A 26,912-nucleotide genomic window follows, 5' to 3' on the forward strand; every position below is an offset into this window, starting at 1 on the left:
AGCAGATGAATGGATTAGAAAACTGTGGTACATCTACACAATGGAATACTACGCTGCTGTAAAAAAGAAGGAATTCTTACCATTTGCAACAGCATGGATGGAACTGGAGAGCATTATGCTAAGCAAAATAAGCCAGTCAGAGAAAGATAAATATCACATGATCTCACTCATTTGTGGAATATAATGATCAACGTAATTGATGAACAAGAATAGATCCAGAGACAAATGGTAGGGGAGTGGGGGGAGGGGTTAGAAAGCAACCAAAGGACTTGTACGCATGCATATTAGCGTAACCAATGGACACAGACACTGGGGCGGTCAATTGGGGAAAAAGGAGACTTATGTAAAACTTTAGTCAATAAAAAAAAGAGGGGGGGGCTCCCAATGACCAAAAATGGAACTATCTGAGCAACAAAATAAAGTAGCAGTGGACTATAATATAAAATATAAAATGCATACCCATGAGTCCATATTGATATCAAGTAATGAATAAATAAATACAAATCTCCCTTGCAGAAAAATTCCAAATAATTTTTATATAGATACTTTGCCCTCCAGGAAGTAGATAGAGCATAATGCCCCACTCCTTAAGTAGGTCTGCACACAGAGCTTCCTTCCAAAGAGCAGAGGTTGCCAAACGTTGCCAAAGAGAACAGTATGACAAAGGAGAAAAAAGAGTAACTTTCCAGTGGAACCTGACAACACTATCTCAGCCAGGTGGTCATGGTCAATGTCGGCAGTTGATAAGTCATGTTGATAGTATTTATAGTATTTACCCTTGATATAATGTGTTGAAAATGGAACTTCACCTCTATGATTTTCCTCTGAAAAACCTGTAACACCAGTCTAATCATGAGGAAAACATCAGACAAATTCCAATAGAGGAGCACCTACAAAATACTCAAGTTCTCCTCAAAACTGTGAAAAAATCATCAAAAACAAAGGAAGTCTGAGAAACTGTCACAGCCATGAGTAGCCTAAGAAGATATGAAAAATAAATGTAACACGGTATTATAACTGGGATACTGAAACAGAAAAAGACATTAGATAAAAACTAAGGAAATCTGAATAACTATGGATTTTAGTTAATACCAATGTATTATTTATTACTGGTTCATTAACTGTCGAATGTACCATACTAATGTAAAATGTTAATTAACAGAGGAAAATGGGTGTAGGTATACTGAAACTCTATGTAGTATTTTCTCAATTTTTATATAAATCTAAAACTCTTCTAGCCCTAGATGGTCTGGCTCAGTATAGAGCGTCAGCCTGAGGACTGAAGGGTCCCGGGTTCAATTCTGGTCAAGGGCACATGTATGGGTTGCACGCTCAATCCCCAGAAGGGGGTGTGCAGGAGATAGCCAATCAATGAGTCTCTCTCATCATTGCAGTTCTATCTCTCCCTCTCCTTTCCTCTCTAAAATCAATAAAAATAAAATTTAAAAAAGATAAAATTGTTAAAAAAATAAAACTGTTCTAAAAAATAAAATATATTTTAAAAAAGAAGAGAAAATCAGGATGTGTGACATCCAGGAGAAGCAGTCTAAAGAGAAAAAGGATAATAACATTTGACAACATAACAACAGAGGCTACTACCACTTGGTAACAAAAGGTATGCTGATAAATATGGGATACACTTAGGAAGAAACAGACTTTAATGTACTTCTCACAGACAAATCGATTTCAGGCTATCAACACTCCTGACATAAACCAATGATAATTAAGCAAGGGTAGTTTATAAACGTAGCAAACTTAGATTACATTTTTTAAAATATGTTAAAAACATGTGATGACTTAGCAAAATTATTTCAAGGGACATTTTCAAACTCACTAGCACCAAAATTTCCTTTGGAAGCTTTCAAATAAAATAACCAAGCTACTGATAACCTTTATTCTACTGCTTTTTAAAATGTATTTGACTTTAAATATTTTTTCAAACAAACTAGATCAAATAATGTTTTAATCAGTTAAGAAATAGTTACCTTCTTATAGGTTAAGGCAGTGATGGAGAACCTTTTGAGCCCGGCGTGTCAGCATTTTGAAAAACTCTAACTTAACTCTGGTGCCGTGTCACATATAGAAATTTTTTGATATTTGCAACCATAGTAAAACAAAGACTTATATTTTTGATATTTATTTTATATATTTAAATGCCATTTAACAAAGAAAAATCAACCAAAAAAATGAGTTTGCGTGTCACCTCTGACACGCGTGTCATAGGTTCGCCATCACTGGGTTAAGGGAACCTGTGAGGACAGCTCCCTTCAAATAAATTTTAATCCCAAAAAGCAGACAATCAAATCTCACCTTTACCAAAAAGCCAAATGTCTTTTTTTTCTTTATTTTTAAAAATTTATCTTTCTTGTTGAGAGTATTTCAGATGTCCCCTTTTTATTCCCCACAAACCCCCCTCCACCCTACCCTCACCCCTCCCCAGGCCTTCACTGCACTATTGTCTGTGTCCATGGGTTATGTACATAAATTATTTGGTTAATCTCTCCCTACCTACCCACCCACCCCTACCTACCCTCTGAGATTTGTCAGTCTGTTCCATGTTTCTATGTCTCTGGATCTATTTTGTTCATCAGTTTATTTTGTTCATTAGATAACACGTAAATAACTCCAACTCATAGAAACAGAGAATAGATAGGTTTCCAGGGGTGGGGGGGCAGGTGATGGGAAAAATGAGGGAAGATAATCAAAGGGTACAAACTTCCAGGGGTAAGATAAATAAGTCCTGGGGATCTAATGTACAGCATGGTAACTATTAATCAATTATACTATATTTTATATCTAGAAGTTGCTAAGATAAATCTTAAAAGTTCTCACCACACACACAAAAAAAATATTTGTTACTATGTGAGGTGATGGATGTGTTAACTAACCTTATTGTGGTAAACAGTTCACACTGCATACATATATCAAATAATTATGTTGTACACTTTAAATTTATACAATGTTATATGTCAATTATCCTATATAATAAAGGCCTAATATGCAAATTGTCCCCTCGGGTGGTCATTCGACAGGGAGTTCGACCACTCACTATGACGTGCGCTGACCACCAGGGGGGCAGCGCGGAACATGGCAGGCGTCAGCGACGTGGTGCTGGCAGCGGGTGACAGTGGAGGCAATGCCAGCCCCAATGGGCCCTGACGAGAGCAGGACCACAGCGGGATGGTGGAGCAGGAGAGTGGGTGGCACAAGGTCAAGGCAGGTGTAAGCATGGGGCCTGCCCCACAGATAGGGACCAGTGGCAGCGGCGGTGGACAGCGGGGCAGCCACCCAACTCCCAGGCACTGAGGGAGCCAGGCGGGGAGGCCCCAGCCCCAACCGATCGCCCCACAGGCGGGATGGTGGAGTAGGTGAGGGGGCGGTGCCAGGCCAAGGCGGGGTACCAGGTGGGCTACGAGGCTGCGAGGCTGGGGGCACGAACTGGGGCCCGATCTCCGCAGGCCACCCTGAGAGACCCCACCTGTGCATGAATTCGTGCACCGGGCCTCTAGTATCTCAATAAAGCTGGAAAACATTAAAATTTAACTTTAACTGATGAGTTTAATACTTTACTCATGGACTTTCAATCGAATGTTGTTTTTAAATATTTCAAAGGTTAAACAATAACAGCCACTGTCTACTATATGACTACTAAGTTAAGGGCTTTCTAGACATTCTCTCTACTCTTACAACCCTCCATGGTCAGTATTATGCCTATTTTACAAATAATGAAACATATACATTGAAGCTAAGTAACAGACACTGATAGAGCTAGAATTTGAACCTAGATCTCTCTGAGTCTACAGTTCCCCCATGCCAGGCAAATGGCAACATTAATGGGCAAAATCTCTAGTCTAAGGAAATTAGCTCATAATTAAAATCTTCAAATCTATAGCTGACAGTAATCTGATTGTATAGGGTGGGGCAAAAGTAGGTTTACAGTTAGTTATTCATTTGGCCAATAAGTAATAATACAGTAAATAATAATACAAGAATAAACCCTATTTGGCAAACTCACAACTGTAAACCTACTTCTGCCCCATCCTGCATAACTTAGTAGGATATATTTTAAGGACAAAAAGAAGTACAAAAATCTTGAATTCAGTAAGTTTGTTGTTAGTTATGGTATTGGTGGTATAATACTGAAACTGTTTTTTGTGTATGTTGTAACTGCCCTCCCCTGCCGGCCTGATCGCCCACAACTGCCCTTCCTGCTGGCCTATTTGCCCCAACTGCCCTCCCCTGCTGGCCATCCTGTGATGACGTGAGGGCGGCCATCTTGTGGTGGCCATCTTCTGGCAGCCATCTTGTGATGATGTCGCCCGAGGGCATCGTGCCACCTAGGCTTTTATTATATAGAATGATTTTGTGGCAGGTTTATCTTGATTTTACATTTTGAGAACTTAAAAGAAAAATCCTGAAAATAGTGAAGGGGTAAGGATGAGATCAGTAAGGAGAACCCACCTCCATCATTACTAACTTTTCAGGATATGCCAGATCTCCAGGAGCCGGCTTGTAGCCAATGATGTCTGTCTGAATGTAGATGTGGGTTCTGTAGACGAGCCGCTCTTGTACATCTTCCAACATCTGCTTTACTCCAGCTGCAAATGCCCCTAGTTGTTCAGCTGATTTAAAAAAAAGTACAATCACCCATTCTTTCAGATTTAGAAAAATACTTTCTTTAAATAAGCAAATATATTACTAAATTGTCTAGTAACAGTATGAACCACTTTTGCTTCATGGCCTGAGGTTATATATATCTACTCTATTTCAGTGTGACTCAATGACCTTAAAAAATTTAATAAATGTCTTTCAATTTCCTTAAATTTACAATTGGGAAATAACTTTGCCCTTGCATCTTCTTCCTGGGACTCTGTGAAATTATTTCTATTATTAATATGTATGAATAATAAAATCTGACTTTTAAAGTGTTTTGTACTTTTTAAGTTATCTCATACAGCTTCAGACCAATCCTAAGAGATAGCTAAGCCAACTTATTAATTGGGTTATCATCCCCATTTTACAAATAAATTGGGTCCCACAGATATTAAATGACATGTTAATATTTTCACAAAGAAAAATGATTTAAAAATAAAATGAGATATGATTTTATATAGAATTTCTTCATTTCTAAGATGCCATCAATGTTAAGACACACCAGTAATTCAGTAACAGCTTCCCAATGCTGGGGAGTTGAAGACACTGCACAATCACATAAATATTCACATTAATTTTAAAAATCATCTTTAATTCAGAAGCATTAATGTAAGAAAATGCCCTCCTTAATTTCAAATGCATAAAAGAAACTGCAAAACTGTTATTCTCTGGAGCATTTGATCTTGCTTGCCAGCATATGTTATGTTTGGCTCAAATAAACTAATAAAAAAAGTTCAAAAAAAAAATGAGAACATGTATGTCTTTGAATGAAGTAAATGCAATAGAATAAGAAACTTTGAAAGAGTAACAAACCTACAGTGTCTCCTAAGGAAAGTCAAATAATTTCTGCCAGTAAAATGATTACTTGAAGGGTATTTTTTTAAAGGTACCTATGTATCATTAGGAAAATTGTTTGACAAATCAAATATTGAGGAGTGTATCACATGTATAAAACAAATCTGTTTTAGAGAATAGCTTTTATATATATATATAATTTCAAAAAGATGAATCATTATTATGTATGTATGCTGAAATAATTCCTGTTTTTTAATCAAGAGTATACAATATAGCCCTGACCGGTGCTGCACAGTGGTTAGAGCATCAGCCCTCGCACCAAAAGGTCGAGGGTTTGATTCCCGGTCAGGAGCACATTCCTGGGTGAGTGCAAAAGGCAGCCAATCAATGTCTCTCTCTCACATCTCTCTCTCCTCTCTCTCTCTCTCTCTCTCTCTCTCTCTCTCTCTCTCTCTCTCTCTCCTTCCCCCCCTCCCTTCCACTCTCTCTAGAAAATCAAGGGGGTGGGGGGGAGGACAGTATACAATATAGTCAATTTATGTACTCTGGTAACTGTGTACTAAAAATGCATAAACCAAAACTGATGGTCTGTTCTCTCTGGATTTCAGATGCCAGAAAGTAAAGTAACTATAATTCTTTTATTACTAATTTTGTTCAGATTTTAAAATGCTCTCCCCATTCAATTTGTACATTTAGTCACAGAATAAGGTACATCTTAATTCAGAAAGAGATAAGGCATCAGCCCAGGCTTCAAAAATATTAAGTTTATATAGGTGGAAAGGTACAGGGAGAAAGAACTAATCTTTCTTAAATTCACTGAGCCACAGATATAAAAGGCCTTTGAAATTATCACTCTTACTTATCATTTACCATTGTTCTGTACATGATCTTCCAGCACCTCATTTTTAAGAATCCCACAAAGTTCTGAAAGCGTCTCTAAGTGAATAACATGAATGATCAATGGCCTGAAGACATCATACAATGACACACACAGTTTCTCCAAAAGTTCACTAAAATAAAGAAATAAAACATGGTTTAATAGCAATCTTTCCAGTTTAAAAGACATTTTTTATTATTTCCATCCAATAAACCTAGTAAAAAATCTACTAGGAAATAGTATGGGGAACATTATATAAAAAAGATGAAAGGCTGAAAATAATTCTGTAAAGTGCTATTTTAAAAGCCAAGAATCAGCCCTAACCGGTTTGGCTCAGTGGATAGAGCGTCGGCCTAAGGACTGAAGGGTCCCAGGTTCAATTCCGGTCAAGGGCATGTACCTTGGTTGCGGGCACATACCCAGTAGGGAGTGTGCAGGAGGCAGCTGATCGATGTTTCTCTCTCATCGATGTTTCTAACTATCCGTCTCCCTTCCTCTCTGTAAAAAATCAATAAAATATATTTAAAAAAATAAAAAATAAATAAAAGCCAAGAATCAATAAACAATGAGCAATCAATTCAAATTAGCTGCCTCCAGCCAAATGTCAATTTATTACAACTTTTACTTATTTCAGTAATAACTTTGTATATGTCCCTTCAAACACAATAAAAAGTAATCAGTAGACTTAATTATCCTTTTATATTCTACATCACTGTGAATCAAATGGTAACATTTTCCCCAGGAAAGATACATTCAGAATTCTTGAATACTTGCAGATTCAGATTAACAAAACTCAAAGTACTCTGGACATGCAAGTATTTTGACAAAAACATTTGAAAAGAAAAAACTATGTTGTCTACATTATTCATATTGTCAATAGTATTCTTCTATATGCAGTATTTCATCAAAAGTGATCAACCCAGCCTAACTGGTTTGGCTCAATGGATAGAGCGCCGGCCTGGGGAGTGAAGGGTTCCAGGTTCAATTCCAGTCAAGGGCATATACCTTGGTTGTGGGCACATCCCCAATATGGAGTGTGCAGGAGGCAGCTAAATTGATGTTTCTCTCTTATCAATGTTTCTAACTCTCTATCCCCCTCTCCCTTTCTCTCTGTAAAAAAAAAAACAAAAAACAAAAGTGATCAACCCAATCAAAACAGTACAATACACTTGTCTCTTCACCATTATAAGGATCACAGTCTTGGACTCTTTATAGCAGTCCAAACTGCCAATTAGAAGAAACCGAAAGTTAATAACAGTGAATCGGAAAGACACTTTGGGAAAACTTTTTTAAAAGGATATTAAGTAGTGTCTGTATTTTTAAGTGTCTTTCATTAGTTAGAAACACAGAATTTTTTTAACTGGAAGGATTTATTTACTTGGTGGAGATAAAGGGATCCCAAGACTTAGTTCTCTATATAGGATTCTTACTATCATACCATACTATCTCCATAATTATAACAATATGGAAGCATGTTGGCCTTTAAATTATACATTCATCTTAAAATAAATAAACACTGTCCCACTCGACAGTATTCTGTTCACACACCCACAAAAGTTAAAACACTCTGCAGTTAATTTAAGAAGACTCCCATGTAATAATAAGCCATTATGATCATTAGCAAATTAAATCTTAAAAACAAGAGTTAAACTCTGTGTACTACCTACTCTAATTTTGATGTTGGTTTTGTGAAAAATTCATTGTAAAGTTGGTGCTCATCCTGGCACACATGGACCATAAAGGCACAGCCACTGCGAATCTGTAGGAAACAAATACACACCACCTATAGTTAAAGACACATAACAATTCTAGTGTTCATGAAATAAAGCAAGTATTTTATTGATAAAGAGATTATGCATATATATTCATATAACAAGTTACTTAAGCACAGAAAATTATTGGTTTTCAATAGCTGACTGCATAATGTAAATATGGATGATTTTTATTTTCTTCATTATGCATTTTCTAAACTTTTGACAATGAAAATAAATTACTTTTCTAGTTGAATAGGGGGTACTTAAAAAGAATTTTTATGTACTTTTTTAATAGTATAAATTAAAATCACACTAAACAGAAAAGCACTTGTGCAGAAAAAGCTAAGATAAATCCACAAACTTGAAACTTCATCTTTCTAGGAACAATACTTGTTTGTGAATCTTCATAGGTCCAAAAATAGATCAAAATGAGAATATTTTGCCAAGTTGAATGCTAATTACAACCTAAATTTGTCATAACTGAAAGAAAAATTCTCTAAGTTTGTATCTATGGAAAACAAAACTTATTTAGCCAAATATAGCTTCTAGGGTATCAAAATATCTCAGAGGAAGGTTAATATTAAACCAAAACAAGCAGAAACTTACCAAGGCACAATGATCTCTGTTATTCTGGCTGGTTAACTCTGTTACAGTACAAGTAATACTAGGCCCCAAAAGGAGCTCCCGCTGATCAAGGTAACACTGGTGGATGTCATTTAGCAATTGTTGGTATCTGATGAAAAACAAATGAGATGGGTATAAACTTTTGATTTCAGATATATAAATTAAATCTGATCTTAAGTCCCAGATTAGGTTGCCAAACCTCTAATGCTATAAGGTCACCTCTCATTTGCCCACATTAAATACCAGAAATATTTATCTTTACTAATAATCTATACTAATAAAAGGGTAATATGCTAATTAGACCGGACATCTTCTGGACGTACTTCTGGACAAAGCCACGGTGGCAGGGGCCAAGGCAGAGGTGGTTAGAGGTGATCAGGCCAGCAAGGGGGAGCAGTTAGGGGGCGGTCAGGCCAGCAGGGGGCAGCAGTTAGGGGCAATCAGGCCAGCAGGGGGGAGCAGTTAGGGGGCAATCAGCCCGGCAGGGGAGGGCAATTAGGAGGCGATCAGGCCGGCAGGGGAGGGCAGTAAGGGGGCAATCAGGATGGCAGGGGAGGGCAGTTAGGGGGCAATCAGGCCAGCAGGGGAGCAGTTAGGGGGTAATCAGGCCGGCAGGGGAGCAGTTAAGGGGAGATCAGGCTGGCAGGGAAGCAGTTAGGTGGCAATCAGGCCGGCAGGGGAGGGCAGTTAGGGGCAATCAGGCTGACAGGCAGAGGTGGTGAGGGGCCATCAGGCAGGCAGGCCGGCAAGTGGTTAGGAGCCAGCGTTCCCGGATGGTGAGAGAGATGTCTGACTGTGGGATCAGGCCTAAACCGGCAGTCAGACATCCCCCAAGGGGTCCCAGATTGAAGAGGGTGCAGGCCAGACTGAAGGACACACACCCGCCCCCGCCGTGCATGAATTTCATGCACCGGACCTCTGGTGTGTGTATATATATAAAAAGACACACATAATAAACTGTGGTGTCATGACCTTTATCATTTTGTTATTTAAACGAAATATGAGTGTGTATTCAATTTGTAAATTAAATTCTCTAACCTTGGAGTTTAAATCTTTATTTTTTAATGAAAGATTTATCTTCCAAGAGTAAACATCTTAAATATACCCAAATGAAAAGAAAATCCTGCTATGGGGAAAAAGAGATGCCTTGATGAAATGTACAGCATAGCAATTATAGTTAATGATATTACACTGCATATTTAAAAGTTGCTAAGAGAGTAAATCTTAAAAGTTTTCATCACAAGAAAAAAATTAATTTTGTAACTATGCATGGTAATGGATGTTATCTAGACTTACAGTGATGACATATTGAATCATTATGTTGTATTAGTATACCTGAAACTAGTAAGTTAGATATCATTATTCCTCAATAAAAATAAGTAAATAAATAAATAAACAAACAGAGAGTGTGCCTTGAACACTCACTATATCAGACCACCAACCCTGCTCCCCACAATAAGGGATGTGTAGTATGCAAGGTAATTGCTCAGAAAATTACATAATAGACTGGGGGAAATAGTACTTCAAGAGGAAGGTAATTTGGAAACTGAAGAACATCTAGGTACTCACTCAGGTATTTTTTCAGATCGCTGTTCTATTTGTTCAATAAGAGTCTGCAGAATTAAAAAAAAAAAACATTAAAAATCTATCTGTTTTAGTTATGGACCATTAACTACTTTCTGATTATAACACATGCTATTAGAAAATCTGTAAATTCAAAAAAGTTGAAACATAAATATCACCTGTAATACCACAAAATAATCAGTTAATATTTTAGAATATTCTTTCCGTTTTTTGTATACACATACTATAGTTACTATATTTTTCTTTTTTTTAATCCTCACTGAGGATATTTTTCCTGTTGATTTTTAGAGAGAGTAGAAGGGAGGGAGCAGGTAAAGGGGTGGGGAGAGAAACATCATTTGGTTGCCTCCTGCGTGGGATCAAACCTACAACCCAGGACCCAGGTACATGCCTTTGACAGGGAATCAAACCCGGGACCCTTTGGTTGACACTCCAACCACTGACCCACAATGGCCACGACTATATTTTTCTTTTTAAACAAAACTGGAATTATACTACATATCCAGCTTTATATACTGATTTTAAAAAATTAACTGTATTTCAAAACATTTTCCTATTATTAAATAATTTTCATTATCAGATGAAAACATAAAAAGAAAGCCTTAGCATAACGCCTGGGTATCTAGCAAACACTCAGTGAATCATCATTATAAATATTATTTAAAACATTTGTTTAGCCCTAGCCGGTTTGGCTCAGTCAGTGAATAGAGCGTCGGCCTGTGGACTGAAGGGTCCTGGGTTCAATTCCGGTCAAGGGCACTTATCTGGGTTACGGGCTCAATCCCCAGGTTACGGGGCGTGCAGGAGGCAGCTGATCAATGATTCTCTCTTATCATTGATATTTCTATCTCTCTCTCCCTCTCCCTTCCTCTCTGAAATCAATAAAAAAATATTTTTAATGAAAAACAAAAAAAATTTGTTTAATGACTACATAATATCCCCTTGGGTAGATGTAATGGATGCTATCTAGACTTACAGTGATGACATATTGAATGGTTAACATAAATCAACCATTCTTCTACTGTTAGACATCTTGGCCAGTGGTTAAGAGCTCTGGGTCTAGAGAAAAACTGAAGGGTCTGAGTGCCACCTCCCCAGTAGCTGTTTTGAGCCCAGGAGAGCTGGTTCACTTCTCTGAGATTCCACTTTCTACCACATAAAGCTGATATAATAATAGTTACCTACTATGCAGTGGAGAACCCCTAACACTGGGTCATAAGAGATAAATATTTTTTATAGGCCCAAAATATTTTTGAGAAATTGCTTTACATCCCTATTAGCAGTATTGCCTATCTCATTAAATCCTCAAAACCACTATTATACCTTAACCTCCTAGTTTCTAACAGACACACACACACAAAAAAAAAATGCCACCTAACCTTAAATTGAATGTATTCTCCACTGAAGCTAAACACGAGCTCATATTTATTAACCATTTGTATTTTCTATAAGTAATCAATCCCCTCCAATCCACTATAAATCTGAGTAGTTTAAGCTCAAATATCTTCTTCATCTAGAAACATTCCCTAAGCATCTCAGGAGGTATTTCCTGCTCCGTGATCTAAAGGCACTCTAAGATAATGCAATGTAATGTGAAGGACAATGCCTACCTTTCTTTCATTTATGTTCATTTTCCTGGTATAAGATAAGGGCCTAACATACAGTACTTCAAAAGGGCTGGCTAAATAAATTTCATACCACTATCCTATTTATAACAACAGACTTACTCTGACTTTGGGAGCAGCAGTTCGAAATTTCACATAAAATAGTGTGAAAGCATTGTCTGCATTAGGTACAGATGAAGGATCCTGAAGAAACATGGGGAAGGATAGAGAAGGAAGATAATTAGCAAACAAATAAGTATTCAGAAAGTGTGATACACAGCATTTCCAATAGTTACTTCTTGGCCTATACACCAACCGAAAGTTTAGAGAGAAAAATCTGAGAGAGAGATTAATATTATTATTACTACAAATGAGAAATAATTATGAGAAATCATCATCTCTCTTTTATAACTAAAACTTACCCCATGTTACATGAATTTTTGGCAGTAAAGAGACCTGAATTCAGCTTCATACTCAGTCATTTACTGAGGGTAGGACATTAGCCAAATTACTTAACCTCTCTGAGATTCAGAGCATCCATTACATGGTGATAACCTATACTCACAAAGTCATAATGCAGCTCAATAGTAAAGCACTATACATAGCAGGTAGTAGTACTTATTAGGTATTAGTTTCCAAAACTTATTAAAAATTTTACAAAATATAACAACATAAACTGATGAACAAAATTAGATCCAAAGACATAGAAGCATGAACAGACTGTCAAACCTCAGGGGGAAGACAGGGGAGGGTGGGCATGGGTAGGAAGAGATCAACCAATGAACTTGTATGCATATATGCATAACCCAGGAACACAGGCAATAGGGGTGGTAAAGGCCTGGGGTTGGGGGCAGGGGTGGGCTGGGAGAGGTCAATGGGGGAAAAGGGAGACATATGTAATACTTTCAACAATAAAGATTTAAAAATTTGTAATCTAATTTAAATTTTAAAAAATAAATTTACAAAATAGAAAAATTACATAGTCTGGCTGTTATCTTAGCTAAGATCAATATGAAGAGTAAAAATGCAACCCAAAAATCAGTGGCTTTGAACTCAAAGGTCAGAAGACATTCGGTGTTCTTTAAGAAAACTTAAAAGATAAAATGCATAATCTTTCACGTTTTCTTTTCTTAGTAAACAAATAACCATCCTAGCTAGCTCCACTTTTATTTTCTAACTCAACACTCTGCTAATTTCCCACCTAGCATCTACTACAATCTGCAAATGATTAATTTGTTTGTTTCCTTCTTTACTGATTATATCTCCTGAAATTAAGCTCCATGAGTGCAGGGACCTTGTTAGCTCCTTTTTCACTACAGTATAACTCCTAGAACCATGCAAAGCATTTAGGAGGTACTCAATAAAAATACATTTGCTAAACATAGAAAATTTAATTATCTACCACATGTAAAGAAAAAAATTTCAAATTATCCATCATATGTAATCTCACCACTCAGACAGAACCACTTTTATTATTTTGGCATATTTCCTTCCAATATTTTCATGAAAAGATAAGAAAATGTTTTAAGTGACAAATAGTTGATTATTTATCATTAGTACTGAATAGCTCCCACACTGTTATATATTCTTTGAAAATAAGACTCTGCTGGACAAATACAATACAACCACTTTTCCTATTATAAATAAAACTGCAATGCTGCCCTAGCTGGTCGGCTCAGTGGGTAAAGTGTAGGCCTGTGGACTGAAGGGTCCCAGGTTTGATTCTGGTCAAGAACACATGCCCAACACATATGTACTACCTTAATCAACAAAGAAAGAAAAATAAATAAAAATTTAAAAAATTTAAAAAAAAAAAAACATGCCCAGGTTGCGGGCTCGATCCCCAGTAGAGGGCGTGCAGGAGGCAGGCGGATCAATCATCAGTGATGTTTCTCTCTCTCTTTCCTTCTCCCTTCCTCTCTGAAATCAGTAAAAAAATATATTTTTTTAAAATATATTTTATTGATTTTTTACAGAGAGGAAGGGAGAGGGATAGAGAGTCAGAAACATCAATGAGAGAGAAACATCGATCAGCTGCCTCCTGCACACTCCCTACTGGGGATGTGCCCGCAACCAAGGTACATGCCCTTGACCGGAATCGAACCTGGGACCCTTGATTCCGCAGGCCGACGCTCTATCCACTGAGCCAAACTAGCTAGGGCAAAAAATATATATTTTAAAAAAAAAAACTTCAATGCATATTCTTATTTAACAAACAGTAAACAATGTTTTGGATTTACTAAGTATTACTCTCAGACTAAGATTATAGAAGATAAATGAATCAAAAACAAACCAAAAACCTCACCAGTTAACTCACCCTTTTTAATAACTGATTTGTGAGGTTCTGTAGTGTGTTCACAGTGTATGTTTTCATGAGGTGCAAAGCTTTAGAAAGACATTGCTTAAACTTCAGTAAATATACGGGATAATCTTTAAAATTCGGCTGTAAAGAAAAAGAAAAGGTTTACAAAGAGGAAACAAATGTTGACAAAACAAACTTTCAATGAAAACCAAAATGTCCTTTATGTAAAGCTATATATGAAACTCTAAAAAAGGACTTATGCAAATTAAGTTTCATGAAGACAAATATTGTGACTGTCTTGGTCACAGCCAAGTCCCCTGTGCCTGGCACAAATAGGGGCTCAATAAATATTAGTAGTTTTTAGCAAAATATATTTTCAGTACTCCATAGACTTCAAGTCTAATATGTCAGACTCAACTAGAAAAAGAATATGAGTTGGGGGAAATAAATACAGCTATAAATAAATCCTTGGGGAATAATATCTAGCACAACAGAAATTCATGAGCCTGAAAATTGCTTTCTTTCAGATGGGATAAAGCTGTGTCAGTCAGAACCTCATTCTACTCCAGGGGCTGCCTCAGCAGCTGAATGTACTTCTTACATCACTCTCATGATGACTAAGAATTTACCACAGTTTTTCTTCAAGAACATTAGAGATACTTTTTCCCTTCAGAAGAAATAATTACTTTATAGCCTAAGAAGCAAATTAATAGGGTTGCTAAGGTTTCTTAAAAAACACAGAAATAGCATAACTTACATGACATGAGATATATGTTATACAGTCATCTAACTTGGCCAGCATAGGTATAAATCCTTCACTATTCACAGACAATGTAGGAGAATTCAATTTCTTTAAGAAAAAAGAAAAGACCTTAATTTATAAAAATATATGTAGGCAAAAATTAATTTAAAAATTATGTATTAGAATTAGAATATCTCCCTTTAGGATATAACACAGTTATACTAATGTCTTTACTTTTTTTTTTTTTTTTAGTATAATTTTATTGATTTCAGAGAGGGAGGGAGGGGGAGAGAGAGAGAGAAACATCAATGATGACAGAGAATCACTGATCAGCTCCCTCCTGTATGACCACACCAGGGATCGAGCCTGCAACCTGGGCATGTGCCCTGACAGGAATTGAACCATGACCTTCTGATTCACAGATTAACGCTCAACCACTGAGCCATACCAGCCAGGCACAATGTCTTTACATTTTGAGTGACCAAAATATCCTCAAATGTAGCCCATGTGCAATAAAGAACATCTAAAAGAGAATACTGCCCTGACCACTGTGCTCAGTGGTTAGAGAGTCAGCCCTCGCACCAAAGGGTCATGAGTTCGATTCCCGGTCAAGGGCACATACTTGTGTTGCAGGTTCAATTCCCGGCCCTGGTTGTGCTCATGGGTGTGGCAGGCAACCAATCAATGTGTCTCTCTCACATTGATGTTTCCCTCCCTTTCTCTTTAGCTCTCACCTCAGGTGAAAATTAACAAAACAACAAAAAGAATATTGATTTAATTCAGTTTATTCTTAGTGAGTTTTAATGGGGCTCTTGATGAATTGGCAAATAATTTCTATTACGCCACTGTACAATGTTATATTAAAATAACACATCGAGTACCTAAACTTCCCATTTACTAGTACTTTACAAAAAGTAAAAAACATACATAAATTTCCTAATTTCAAACACTGGCTATTTTCCCAAGGTTAAAGGATTAAGTAGCAGTCAGTCATACTATATTTAGCAGTCATACTATGAAAGTAAAATATAATACTTATAAGTAAAATATAAGCATATAAGTAATAATATTAACAATATAAGTATAGGTAATATATATGTGTGAAATTTAACACAATATAATATATAAGATTATATATTAAAACATAAAGCAATACAGTAATATTCTCAACAATAAAGATTAAAAAGAAATAAAAAATAAAAGTTTGAAAAATGGCCTTTGTTTTCTTCTGCCCATCCCCATATTTCATGATCCACGTAAGCCCCTTGGGCCTCATGGCCCTCTGTTTGCAGAACAACTTGAGTCTGGCTTTGGGATGCTGCAAAGGGGATTGCCCAGAGGGTCACTGGCACCTTCTCCTGTGAGCACCCAGAGGTCACACCTGATTTCTTTTACCAAGTCCAGAAGAGAGTGAGAAGCCAGGGCACAGAGGGCATCGGGGTGAAGGCACCGCTCCAGCTCCCAAACTGGCTGCTGCTGCCCCCAGGTCTCAGGCATACAGTCAACGTGGTACCCATGTTGCAGTTCCCAGTGGAGACTGGGCTGCAGTCCCCACTACTCAGGCCACTGACTGGGCTGGAATTACCACTGACTGGTCTTAGCTGTTCTTTCTAAAATTCTCCAGCAGAAAATGAAAATAAACCATTTCTAAGAGTTGTGTCCATTGAAAAACATTCCTGAGGCCTAGAGTTGAGCCTCAGGGAAGGCTGTGGGCTGATGCCCCCCCCCCCCCCCCCCCCCCCCCCCCCCCCCCCCCGGCGGCGGGGGGGGGGGGGGGGGGGGGGATGCAGCCTCAGGTACCCTGGCCCCAACCATTTGCATATTAGCTCTTTATTACATAGGATATAAAATGTAAGTAAAACCAGCAATTATTTCTTATCTCGATATACAAATAGCTTGGCAATGAACTATTTCCCATTCTATTCCATTGTTAATTGACTACTAGTTTTACTTCCATCTTTTAGTAAATTATAATTATGATTAGTTTAATATTTAAATAACATACTGTGATTATAGTTATGATTATTTTATGAACCAGCAATATCATTTACACAACAATCTTTATTGAGACTATTACTTTGGGATAAAAAAATACATTATGAGGACTATACTTTTCCTCATACTACATATGAGATTAGTTTAAAACATGTTTTTATTATTATTACTAGTGCCCCAGTGCACAGATTCGTGCACATTGAAAGGAAATTAATTAGAAGGTAGCCGGCAGGGTGGGACTGGGCAAGACGGGCCGGGACATGCCCTGGAACCACCTCCCATGGTCCCTTCCCAACAGGCTGCACCAGGGGTGGCGCTGCAACTCAAGGGGTGTCTGCGGAGTGAGCGGGGTTCCTCCAGCAGGTGGGGTCCCTCAGCTTGGCCTGCAGGGATCAGCCAAAACCGGCTCTCCAACATCCCTTGAGGGGTGCCGGATTTCGAGAGGGCAGTTCTCAAGTGATACACCCCAGAATCAGACTTCCTCCTCTCTGGTTCCGGGGTACATCACCCAAGAACCGCCACTGCCAAGTCACCACAGATTGGCAGCTCCTGCATTGAGCGTCTGGCCCCTGGTGGTCAGTGCACATCATCGCTACCAGTCGGATGGTCAGACGGTCACTTAGCCTTTTATATATATAGATAGTAGTTCAAACAGCAAGATTTAAAATTTAATATTTCTTCTTATAATCTTTCTCACAGCTCATAAATAAGATACTATAAGAGGTAACCAACAAAGTTTTTTAAAATTTTTTTATATATATATGTTTATTGATTTCAGAGAGGGAGAGAGAGAAACAATGAGAGAATCATTAATTGGCTGCCTCCTGCACATCCCCTGGGATCAAGCACACAACCCAGGCATGTGCCCTGACCAGGAATAGAACCATGACCTCCTGGTACATAGGTCGACACTCAACCACTGAGTCACACCGGCCGGGCAACAAAAAGATTTTTTGTAACAGTAATACAATTTAAACAGAACTATTACTTAAATCATATTTGAAAAAAATCTGAACTGATAATGGTATGTCCATCAGCCACAAAGAGGAATACTTTCATCAAGCAAACTATTAAGTTAAAATATCACTCAAGCCAATTTACAGGTTTCAAGATTATTTTCAGAAAGGGAAATATAAAATAGTCACTAACTTTACAAAAAGTAAAAAACATGCTTACTGTGTTAATAGTTTCCAATTCATTGAAATAGGAAAGCTTTTGTTGAATGTTTTCAGCCAGATCAACAAGTTCCGACTTGCATTTTTTAAAAGAGAAAAATCAGTTATTACGAGAACATAAAAACCAACACTCCAGTTTCAAAAATTATCTGAATTGATATACATAAGTCATAAGATTTCAGAATAATGCTCAAAGATTTTTGCAATCATGAACTAAAATCAGCAATGATTATCACAGTAAATCATATTATTTTGTAACCTTACAAAATAATAATTAATTGCCTTTTAAAAAACAGAACACACATAAAGAAAACTCTGAGATAAACATAGTAACGAAAATAGTCTATCTTTAAGTCACAATTTAAACACTACCTACATCACTTCATCTTTTCTTAAACCCCATCATTACCCATAATTGCTATGCCTGTTTCAAAAGTATCAATGATAAAGAGCAGACAGAGCAAATTAATATATATTCTTCACTCTGAAAGTGTACTGAGACCTAATAGCTCAAAACATAGGAAAGCTTATCCTTGCCCCTGTTCACATAAGCTTACTTAGAATGAAAAGAAGGCTGTCAATGTAATATTCTGCACTCTTATTAGCACAGGGCCTTATATAGAGCAGTGTTCAATACCTAAGTTGGAGAAATTAAGGAAACTAGAATTAAAAAGTATTCATCTATTTTAAAATAAAATAGTAAGTATAATCACTGACCCTCTCTCCTACTCCAAATTACCTGTTCTTTTAGGAGTTGTTCACAGGCTTCGTGTAGGGTTCCTGTCTTATTGGACACAAAAAGATACTGTTTCTGCAATGATTCCAGATGCTGAAGAGCATTGTTTACATCATTCAATATAGCATCACACTGCTCCTGAAACCCAGACAAGTAATCCCTCATCTGTCTAGAAAACAGAACCAAAAGGGGATTGGCAATAATATTTTCCCCCAATAAACATAGAAAATAAACAGCAAAGTCTAATTTTTCCCCCCAAACACTTGAATTTCAGGAGGAAAGTCAGGCCTATTCACTACAGTTCATTACATTCAGAAATCTACCAAAAGCTATGTTACAGATTGTTTCAATACTTAAGAAGGAAAATTATTGAAACTAAAAGGAGCAACAACAACAACAAAAACAATTTAAAAAAAAAAAAAAGCCCAGCCAGTGTTGCTCAGTGGTTGAGTGTCAAGTTATGAACCAGGAGGTAATGGTTTGATTCCCAGTCAGGACACATGCCTGGACTGCAGGCGACATCCTCAGTGTGGGGCATGTAGGAGGCAGCCGATCAATGATTCTCTCTCATCATTATGTTTCTATCAGTCTCTATCAGTCTCTCTCCCTTTTCCTTCCTCTCGGAAATCAATAAATACATTTTTTTTAAATATTTAATTTTAAAAGGAGCAACAAAAGGAATCAGCCTTGAAGCCATAAACTGGCTTTTCACATGTAAGGCAATAAATCACCAGCTCAACTTTCAAAGTCTGAGACACAAGGGCCATCCATCCCAAGGCATCAAGGTCAATCCTTCAGGTCACTTCCACCTTTGAGAGATAGTGTGATGTCATGGAAGAATTCTGGACTCAAAATTAGAAGACCTAAGTCTAAATCCCAGCTCTGCCCAAGTCTCCATGACATTAGGCAAACTACTTTAATATTTCCAGGCCTCAGTTTGCTCATTTGTAAAATGGGAATAATATTATCTTTTCTCATAGAGCTGCTACAAAGATTAAATGGAATCATACATCAAAGGGCCTAACACAAAGCTTAGTAATTACAGTCACTTAATAAATGTTCACTGAATGCAAGCCATAGTCCCCAAATCCGCCAGAAACTGTATAGCACCATTTCTCCCTTGCTATCAATACACACAAACAGAACAACATGGTTACACCCTGGAATCTAGGTGGCCATCCATAAAGTCTCCTGGGTCTCCCCTTCTAAAGAAAGGCAACAAATACCTCTTAGAGTTCCTGTACAATTACCATTTAAACCCAAACTTTCTAGTTATCTAAAAACCAATGTCTGCCACCCCCTCCACCCCCCCAACCCCTGCTAACTTATTAATTACAATGTAATTTTTTTTTCAATTACACAGCTTCTAATACCAGTTAACCCAAATCCTCTCCCTGGCTACTTATAAAGAAAATATTGCTGTTGAAGTTTTCTTTGTATGTTAATTTTATTTACAGACACAGGTTACAAAATGTTTTAGATGACTGTGATCTAAAAATTAGGATAGCCAACAAATGCAAGAGCCACATACCTATATTTAGTTTCTTCATCCTGATCCATCTGAGTTTGTAACTTTGCAAACCATGAGAAAAACTGGAAAAATAAAGAATATTATATTGTCAACAAAACTAAAACAGACAAAATGAAAAGTGACTACATGCTAAACAGCAAGTCAAAAGAGTAACACTAATTCTTATTGTTTGGGGATCAGACATTAATAATTGGTTTTAAACCCAGAGACAATTTAATTGTATAGTCAATATCTGCATGCTAGGAAAAGCAAAGGATATTAAAAACAATGGCCCATGGACAACAATGTGGTGATTGCCAGGGAGAGGGAGGAGCGGAGAAAGTGGAGGAGGGTATGGGGGGGACAAATGATAAGGGACAGAGACTTCACTTGGGGTGGTGAACCCAGAGTATAGTGTACAGATAATGTGTTGTGGAATTGTGCACCTGAAACCTACATAATTTTGTTAACCAGTATCACCCCAGTAAATTCAATAAAAAAGAAAAAAAAAAGGGTCATTTTCAGAGTTAATTAAAAAGAGTAGTAAAGATATAATACATAAGAAACATTTCTGCTCTTCCCCAAAGTGCCAGAGGTGATCTTTGAAAATGATTCACTATTCACTTGACCCAGAAAACCCTACAAAATCATGCAAATCAAGAGGCTCAAATCTTCGTGTTCACTTTAAGAACACTCATGAAACTGCTCAGGCCATCAAGGTTATGCATATTCGAAAAGCCACTAAGTATCTGAAGGATGTCACTTTACAGAAGCAGTGTGTGCCATTCCGTCGTTACAATGGTGGAGTTGGTACATATGACCAGGCAAAATAGTGGGGCTGGACACAGGGTCAGTGGCCCAAAAAGAGTGCTGAATTTTTGCTGCACGTGCTTAAAAATGCAGAGAGCACTGCTGAACTTAAGCTTTAGATGTAGGTTCTCTGGTCATTGAGCACATCCAGGTGAACAAAGCTCCCAAGATGCAGCATAGAACCTACAGAGCCCAGGGGTGGATTACCCCATACATGAGTTCTCCCTGCTACAGTGAAAGGACTCTTACTGAAAAGAGCAGATTGTTTCTAAACCAGAAGAGGAGTTTGCACAGGAGAAAAAGATGTCCTAGAAGAAACTGAAGAAACAAAAACTTATGGCCTGGGAGTAAATTCAGCATAAAATAAATACTAATAAAAGAAAGGCAAAAAATAAATATTTCTTCTTGAGAGGCTAAAGCCTATTTGCTAGTTTGCCAATTCTGAGTATGTAACATTGGGCTTTGAGTAAATATTCATATTATCTAGTAGGAATTGTGAGAATATAAACTCATAAATAATATAACAGACTGGTTTAAGAACATGGACTTTTGTATTAGCTAATCCTAGGTTTGAATTCTGGCCCTATATTATGAAAATATCTATTATTAAAAAGAGATGGGAGAGGTTGACCATGACCATGACAAGCATGAGGGAACTTTTGGGCCAATGAAAATGTTTTATATCTTGTCTATATCTTACACAGGTATAGATACTTGTCAAAACTCACCAAAGTGTACACTTAGAATGATTACATTTTACTGTACATAAATTATAACACAATATATTAGATTTTTCTAAATTTAAAAAGAAATATACAAGTGCAAATTTAATCTAGAAGATTATTTTAATAGTCCAAGTAAGTTCACAGACCTGGTGCAAGTTATCTTCTATAATTCTCAAGTGGGATTTGAAGTCAAAGTATGCTTTATTCTCTCAAGAGACTAAGCTTGACAAGTACCTTGGCTATCATTTACTAAACCCTGATTGTGTGTCTGCCACATACTGCATTTACATGCATTATCTTATTTAATTCTCGCAAAAATCCTATGATATAGGTATATAATTATTGTTTACTCATAAGGAAACTAAAGACCTAAGAATAAAAAGTAATGTTCCTAAGCTCACAAGGTGACTTTCAGATCCAGGACCTGACTCGAGAGCTAGAGCTCTTAATCACTTTACTGCACGTCTTCCCTCAACTTACTATACATGCAGGTCAGCATATGTGTTTTATGTTTTACTCAGTAAATGCCTCAGCTTTGATTCTTCACAGAACAGAAAGAGAAGCAGAGAAAGTGGCAGAAGAAACTATTGAACATTTAGATTTTTAATCAGGAATAAGCAAAAAACAAGAGAAGATTACACAGGCTACATTACTAAAAGTAGCTATAAGCATTCATCTAAAGAGAATATTTAGTTGTTGTTCTTAAATTACCTAGCCATAACCCATGGACACAGACAATAGTGTATGAAGGCCTGGGGAGCCGGCAGGAGTAGGGTAGAGGGGTCAATAGAGGGGGTGGGGGGTGCGGGGGGAAGGGACATCTGTAATACTTTCAACAATAAAGATAAATTATAAAATAAATTTACCTAAAAATAGAATGGTATGTGTATGTGTCTGTGTGTGTATGTACACGCACACTGCATGCTGGAGGAGGACATAACATAGACATACACTGGGGGAAGTCAAAAGTACATAAAATACTAAAACCTTAATAAATATAATCAATCAACATCTAAACTTGAAATATATTTTTCTCTGTATTGCATATATGATTGGGCAAAAAGTTCATTCAAAATACTTAACAGCCACAACTAACACAAAATAAAGAATGTTCTAAAAAAATTTTGTTAACTACAGAGTACGGCAAAAGTAGGTTTACAATTGTGAATACACAAAACAGTTTATTCTTGTATTATTATTAATTATTTTCCATACAAACAACTCTAAACCTACTTTTGTCCCACCCTGTATAGTTTCAAAAGTTCAGAACTTTTAATTAGGATCTTTTTTATTAGCCCTGTATCAAGACATTAATTTAAAATGACCAAACATCCTTAGAAACGATATTGCCGCTCACCTGCTGTGCCGTTTCTATTTTTTCTTCTTCCATTTCTAATGAAATAAAACCATTCAAGAGAATGTCTTCTGTAGATTCAGGTACTATTGAAGTCTGTGCAATGGGCAACGACTGGGACGTTAAATTGCATAAGTCTTCAATTGGGAGCTTGAAAAAGAAGAGCCACAAAGATATTTAAATAACTTGAAATTTCACTTAACTCAAGATTGGTATTACAACTCAGTTGTTTTGAAAGATAAATGAAAGGTTTCTATTAAATCATTTGAGGTTAGTGCCATGTAATGCTAACATTTATAACTAGGCTCTCTCTATATTAATGCTAGTCTCAAAACGTCAACATGACACTGATACCCCACCATTAGTAAAATATGGCTTTTTAGTTACCTTTCTAATACTGGTGGTGAATCTATGCAAATGCACACACATTTTCTTACTTGAACAGCTTGTCAACTAGCACCAAAGGCAAAACCTGTGTGCTGTTGAAAGTAGTTTGCCTTCTGTTGTGGCCTCACCCCATAACAAAGAAACAGAATTTCCGGAGGATGAGGCCCAGAAATCAGGATTTTAAAAAGATTCCCAGGTGATTCTAATGTGCAGCCAACGTTAAGAACCACTCATCTAAAGCCTGACCTCATTAACACCAACCAACAGAAAACAAATCACACCCAAGAATTAAGTACCAATAAACATTAACTCCTACCATTTCCACCGCTGGCACACTTTACCCACACTTTTTTGCTGACAAATTTTGAAATTACAACTACATAGAATTTCAGTTTCCCAACTGTTTCAGAAGAGCCCCACATACAAGGCCTCATTTTGATGCCATCAGACCTACAATACTTTCTAGTTCTCCACTACTACTAAAGGTAGTCCAGTGCTAACTTACCTGTAGTGGTATAGACACACTATTTTTAGACCTAAATGAAAGGGAGTGTAGATGCTGGGGAAGTTGTATAAGGGCCTAACTGTTTTGTTTCAATTCCAGTTTTCAGCTCTTAGGTCCAGCAATATAAAATTTTGATCCAATGTCTTAAAAAACTGCCTCCCTGTCTACTCTTCTAGATATAAAAGTTTCATCTGAAGACAGTATTTTCTCTTTAAAACTGAAATAAACTAGATGCAAAATACACCATCACTAATTTAAAAATACAATCCTTTAGCCCTCGCTGATGTGGCTCAGTTGGTTGGAGCATTGTCCCATACACGGAAAGGCAGTGGGTTTGATTCCAGGTCAGGACACATACCCTAGTTGTGGGTTCAATTCGCAGTCTGGCATGTTCAGGAGGAAACCAATTGCTGTTTCGCTTTCATCTCTCTCTCTCTCTCTCTCTCTCTCTCTCTCTCTCTCTCTCTCTCCCCTTTCTCTCTCTCTAAAAAAAATCAAAAAAGCATGTCCTTGGGTGAGAATAACAAAAAATACAACTCTTTAAATACAGGGGGTTTTGCACCTGGGTCCAAGGGGGGGTTATACCTTCTTGCACAGTAAATAACATTATAGTGCAGCCTGGTTTGAGCCTTGCTCCTGCTTATTTATAAGCTACGTAATAATGGGCAAATTACTTTCTGTTTCTAATGCTCAAATTCTTCGCTGTAAAATAGGATCTACATTATCTGTATCAAAAGGCCATTGTGAAAAGAAGTAAACAGAGGTGTGGAAAAGCAGGCTTCTAAGACTGCTGGGAAGCTGCAGACCAAAAAAAGGGGGGGACGGTGCCGGGGAAGGTTCTGGTTCTGCTTTCTGACTCAAGAGCCAAGAGAGGCTAGATCAGCAGTCGCCAACCAGTGGTGCACGGAACACTGCTGGTCTGTGAGGTTCGAAAGGTTGGTGACCACTGGTTTAAGGAAACATTTGGAGCAGCGGTCACCAACCGGTGGTCCATGGACCACTGATGGTCTGTGAGGTCCGAAAGGTTGGCGACAAAGGTAAAGATAAAAATTATGAACAACAAAGTGACAACAAATACACATCTATCAACAAGTGAATCTAAAAATCAAGTGAATAAATAATTTGATGAACAGAATAAACTGGTGAATATAATAGAATCAGGGGCATAGAAAGGGAGTGGACTGACAATTCTCAGGGGGGAAGGGGTGCGGGGGGTGCGGGAAGAGACTGAACAAAAATCATACACCTATGGATGAGGACAGTGGGGGTAGGGGGGTAAGGGCAGAGGGTGGGGTGGGAACCGGGTGGAGGGGAGTTATGGGGGGAAAAAAGAGGAACAACTGTAATAATATGAACAATAAAGATTTAATTTTAAAAAAAAGAGTAAAAAAAAAAATCCAAAAACTGTGGATGATGTCAAGTCATCTAATGTACATGGAATTTGGATCCCAAAATAAGGAGATAATCAGGTAAAAAAAATATTTAAAGAGATAATCGTTGAGAATTTTCCAAAAATAATGAAAGACAACAAACTACAGCTCTGAAAAGCTCAGAGAATTCCAAGCAGAATACACATACATACATCTAGACACATCATATTCAAACTCCTGAAAACCAAAGTTAAAGAGAAAATCCTAAAGGCGGTCATAGGATAAAGACACATTATAACAGAAGAATGAAAATAAAAATTATAGCAGACTTATCAGAAGACAACAAAGCAACATCTTTTAAGAGACAAAGCCAAAAAAAGGTAAATTCATCATTCTTTACCTAGTAAGAATGTCTTTTTTACAGGAAAGAGAAATAAAACCTGTTTAAACAAACCGCAGAGAATGCATTTCCTGCAGACCTATACTAGAAGAAATGTTAAAGGAAGTTCTACAGACAGATGGAATATAATACCAGATGGAAACCTGGATCTACCAAAAGAAAAACAACACACACACACACCTGAGAAGCTCCAGAAATGATTAAAATAGAGGTAAATATAATCATTTTTCTTTACTTTTAATCATTCAGAAAGACAAATGTTAAAAGCAAAAATAATAGCAATGTATTATTATGGCTTTATAACATATGTATGACAACAATAGCACAAAAAAGAGGGAGAAATAGGAGCATACTGTTGTAAGATTCTTATATTATACATGAAGTAATATAATATTTAAAGGCAGACTATGTCTAATTAAATAAATGCTATAAACCTAGGGCAATCACTTAAAATATTGAAAACATTCAAAGGACCTTGCAAAATCCAGTCCTGCAATACCATCCAGACCCATATTTATCTTTAATTCAATTTCCTTTGATAAAAAATATTATAAATATATCTTAAAAGTAATGTAGATAAATTTAAAAACTCTGGTTGTGATACCACATAGTTTTACAAAATGAAAAAGTAATGTAACAATCATCCTATATAATCTACACTAATAAAAGAGAAACATGGTAACTGGCATACGACCGCTACCCTTCCCATTGGCTAATCAGGGAGATATGTAAATTAACTGTCAGCCAAGATGGCGGCTGGCAGCCAGGCAGCTTAAAGCGAACATGAGGCTTGCTTCCTTCATTGAGGGAGGAAGCCAACGGTCCCTGCCTGCGCCTGCGCTGCCGGCCTCTGAGCTGGCAGTTTGAAACTTTGTAACACTTTCAGCCGGCCTGGATCTCAGAGCTAAAGTTATACATTGTTTCGATTATAGAACCAGCAGCAGAAGCCTCAGAGGTAGAGCCAGAGCTAAAGCTGGCCCAGAATAAAAAAAGAAAAAAGAAAAAAAAGG

At 37.2% G+C, this 26,912-nt stretch overlaps 1 protein-coding gene and 1 pseudogene across 1 annotated transcript in view; one reads left to right on the forward strand and one right to left on the reverse strand.

The window, feature by feature from the left end:
* Positions 1 to 26,912, reverse strand: part of COG3 (component of oligomeric golgi complex 3) — a 79,901-nt gene that overhangs the window by 40,317 nt on the left and 12,672 nt on the right. The window contains exons 3-14 of the mRNA XM_005863241.2: positions 23,244 to 23,390; positions 20,373 to 20,434; positions 18,845 to 19,010; positions 18,107 to 18,181; positions 14,951 to 15,043; positions 14,209 to 14,334; positions 12,015 to 12,095; positions 10,273 to 10,316; positions 8,686 to 8,812; positions 7,993 to 8,084; positions 6,319 to 6,458; positions 4,462 to 4,622 (exon numbers count right to left, since the gene is read on the reverse strand). Coding sequence (XP_005863303.1) covers positions 4,462 to 4,622; positions 6,319 to 6,458; positions 7,993 to 8,084; positions 8,686 to 8,812; positions 10,273 to 10,316; positions 12,015 to 12,095; positions 14,209 to 14,334; positions 14,951 to 15,043; positions 18,107 to 18,181; positions 18,845 to 19,010; positions 20,373 to 20,434; positions 23,244 to 23,390 — 1,314 coding nt within the window. The remainder of the gene's footprint in view (positions 1 to 4,461; positions 4,623 to 6,318; positions 6,459 to 7,992; positions 8,085 to 8,685; positions 8,813 to 10,272; positions 10,317 to 12,014; positions 12,096 to 14,208; positions 14,335 to 14,950; positions 15,044 to 18,106; positions 18,182 to 18,844; positions 19,011 to 20,372; positions 20,435 to 23,243; positions 23,391 to 26,912) is intronic.
* On the forward strand, positions 20,960 to 21,514 carry LOC106725590 (annotated as a pseudogene).

The sequence above is a fragment of the Myotis brandtii genome, unplaced genomic scaffold (assembly GCF_000412655.1).
Source record: "Myotis brandtii unplaced genomic scaffold, ASM41265v1 scaffold174, whole genome shotgun sequence".
NCBI lineage: Eukaryota > Metazoa > Chordata > Mammalia > Chiroptera > Vespertilionidae > Myotis > Myotis brandtii.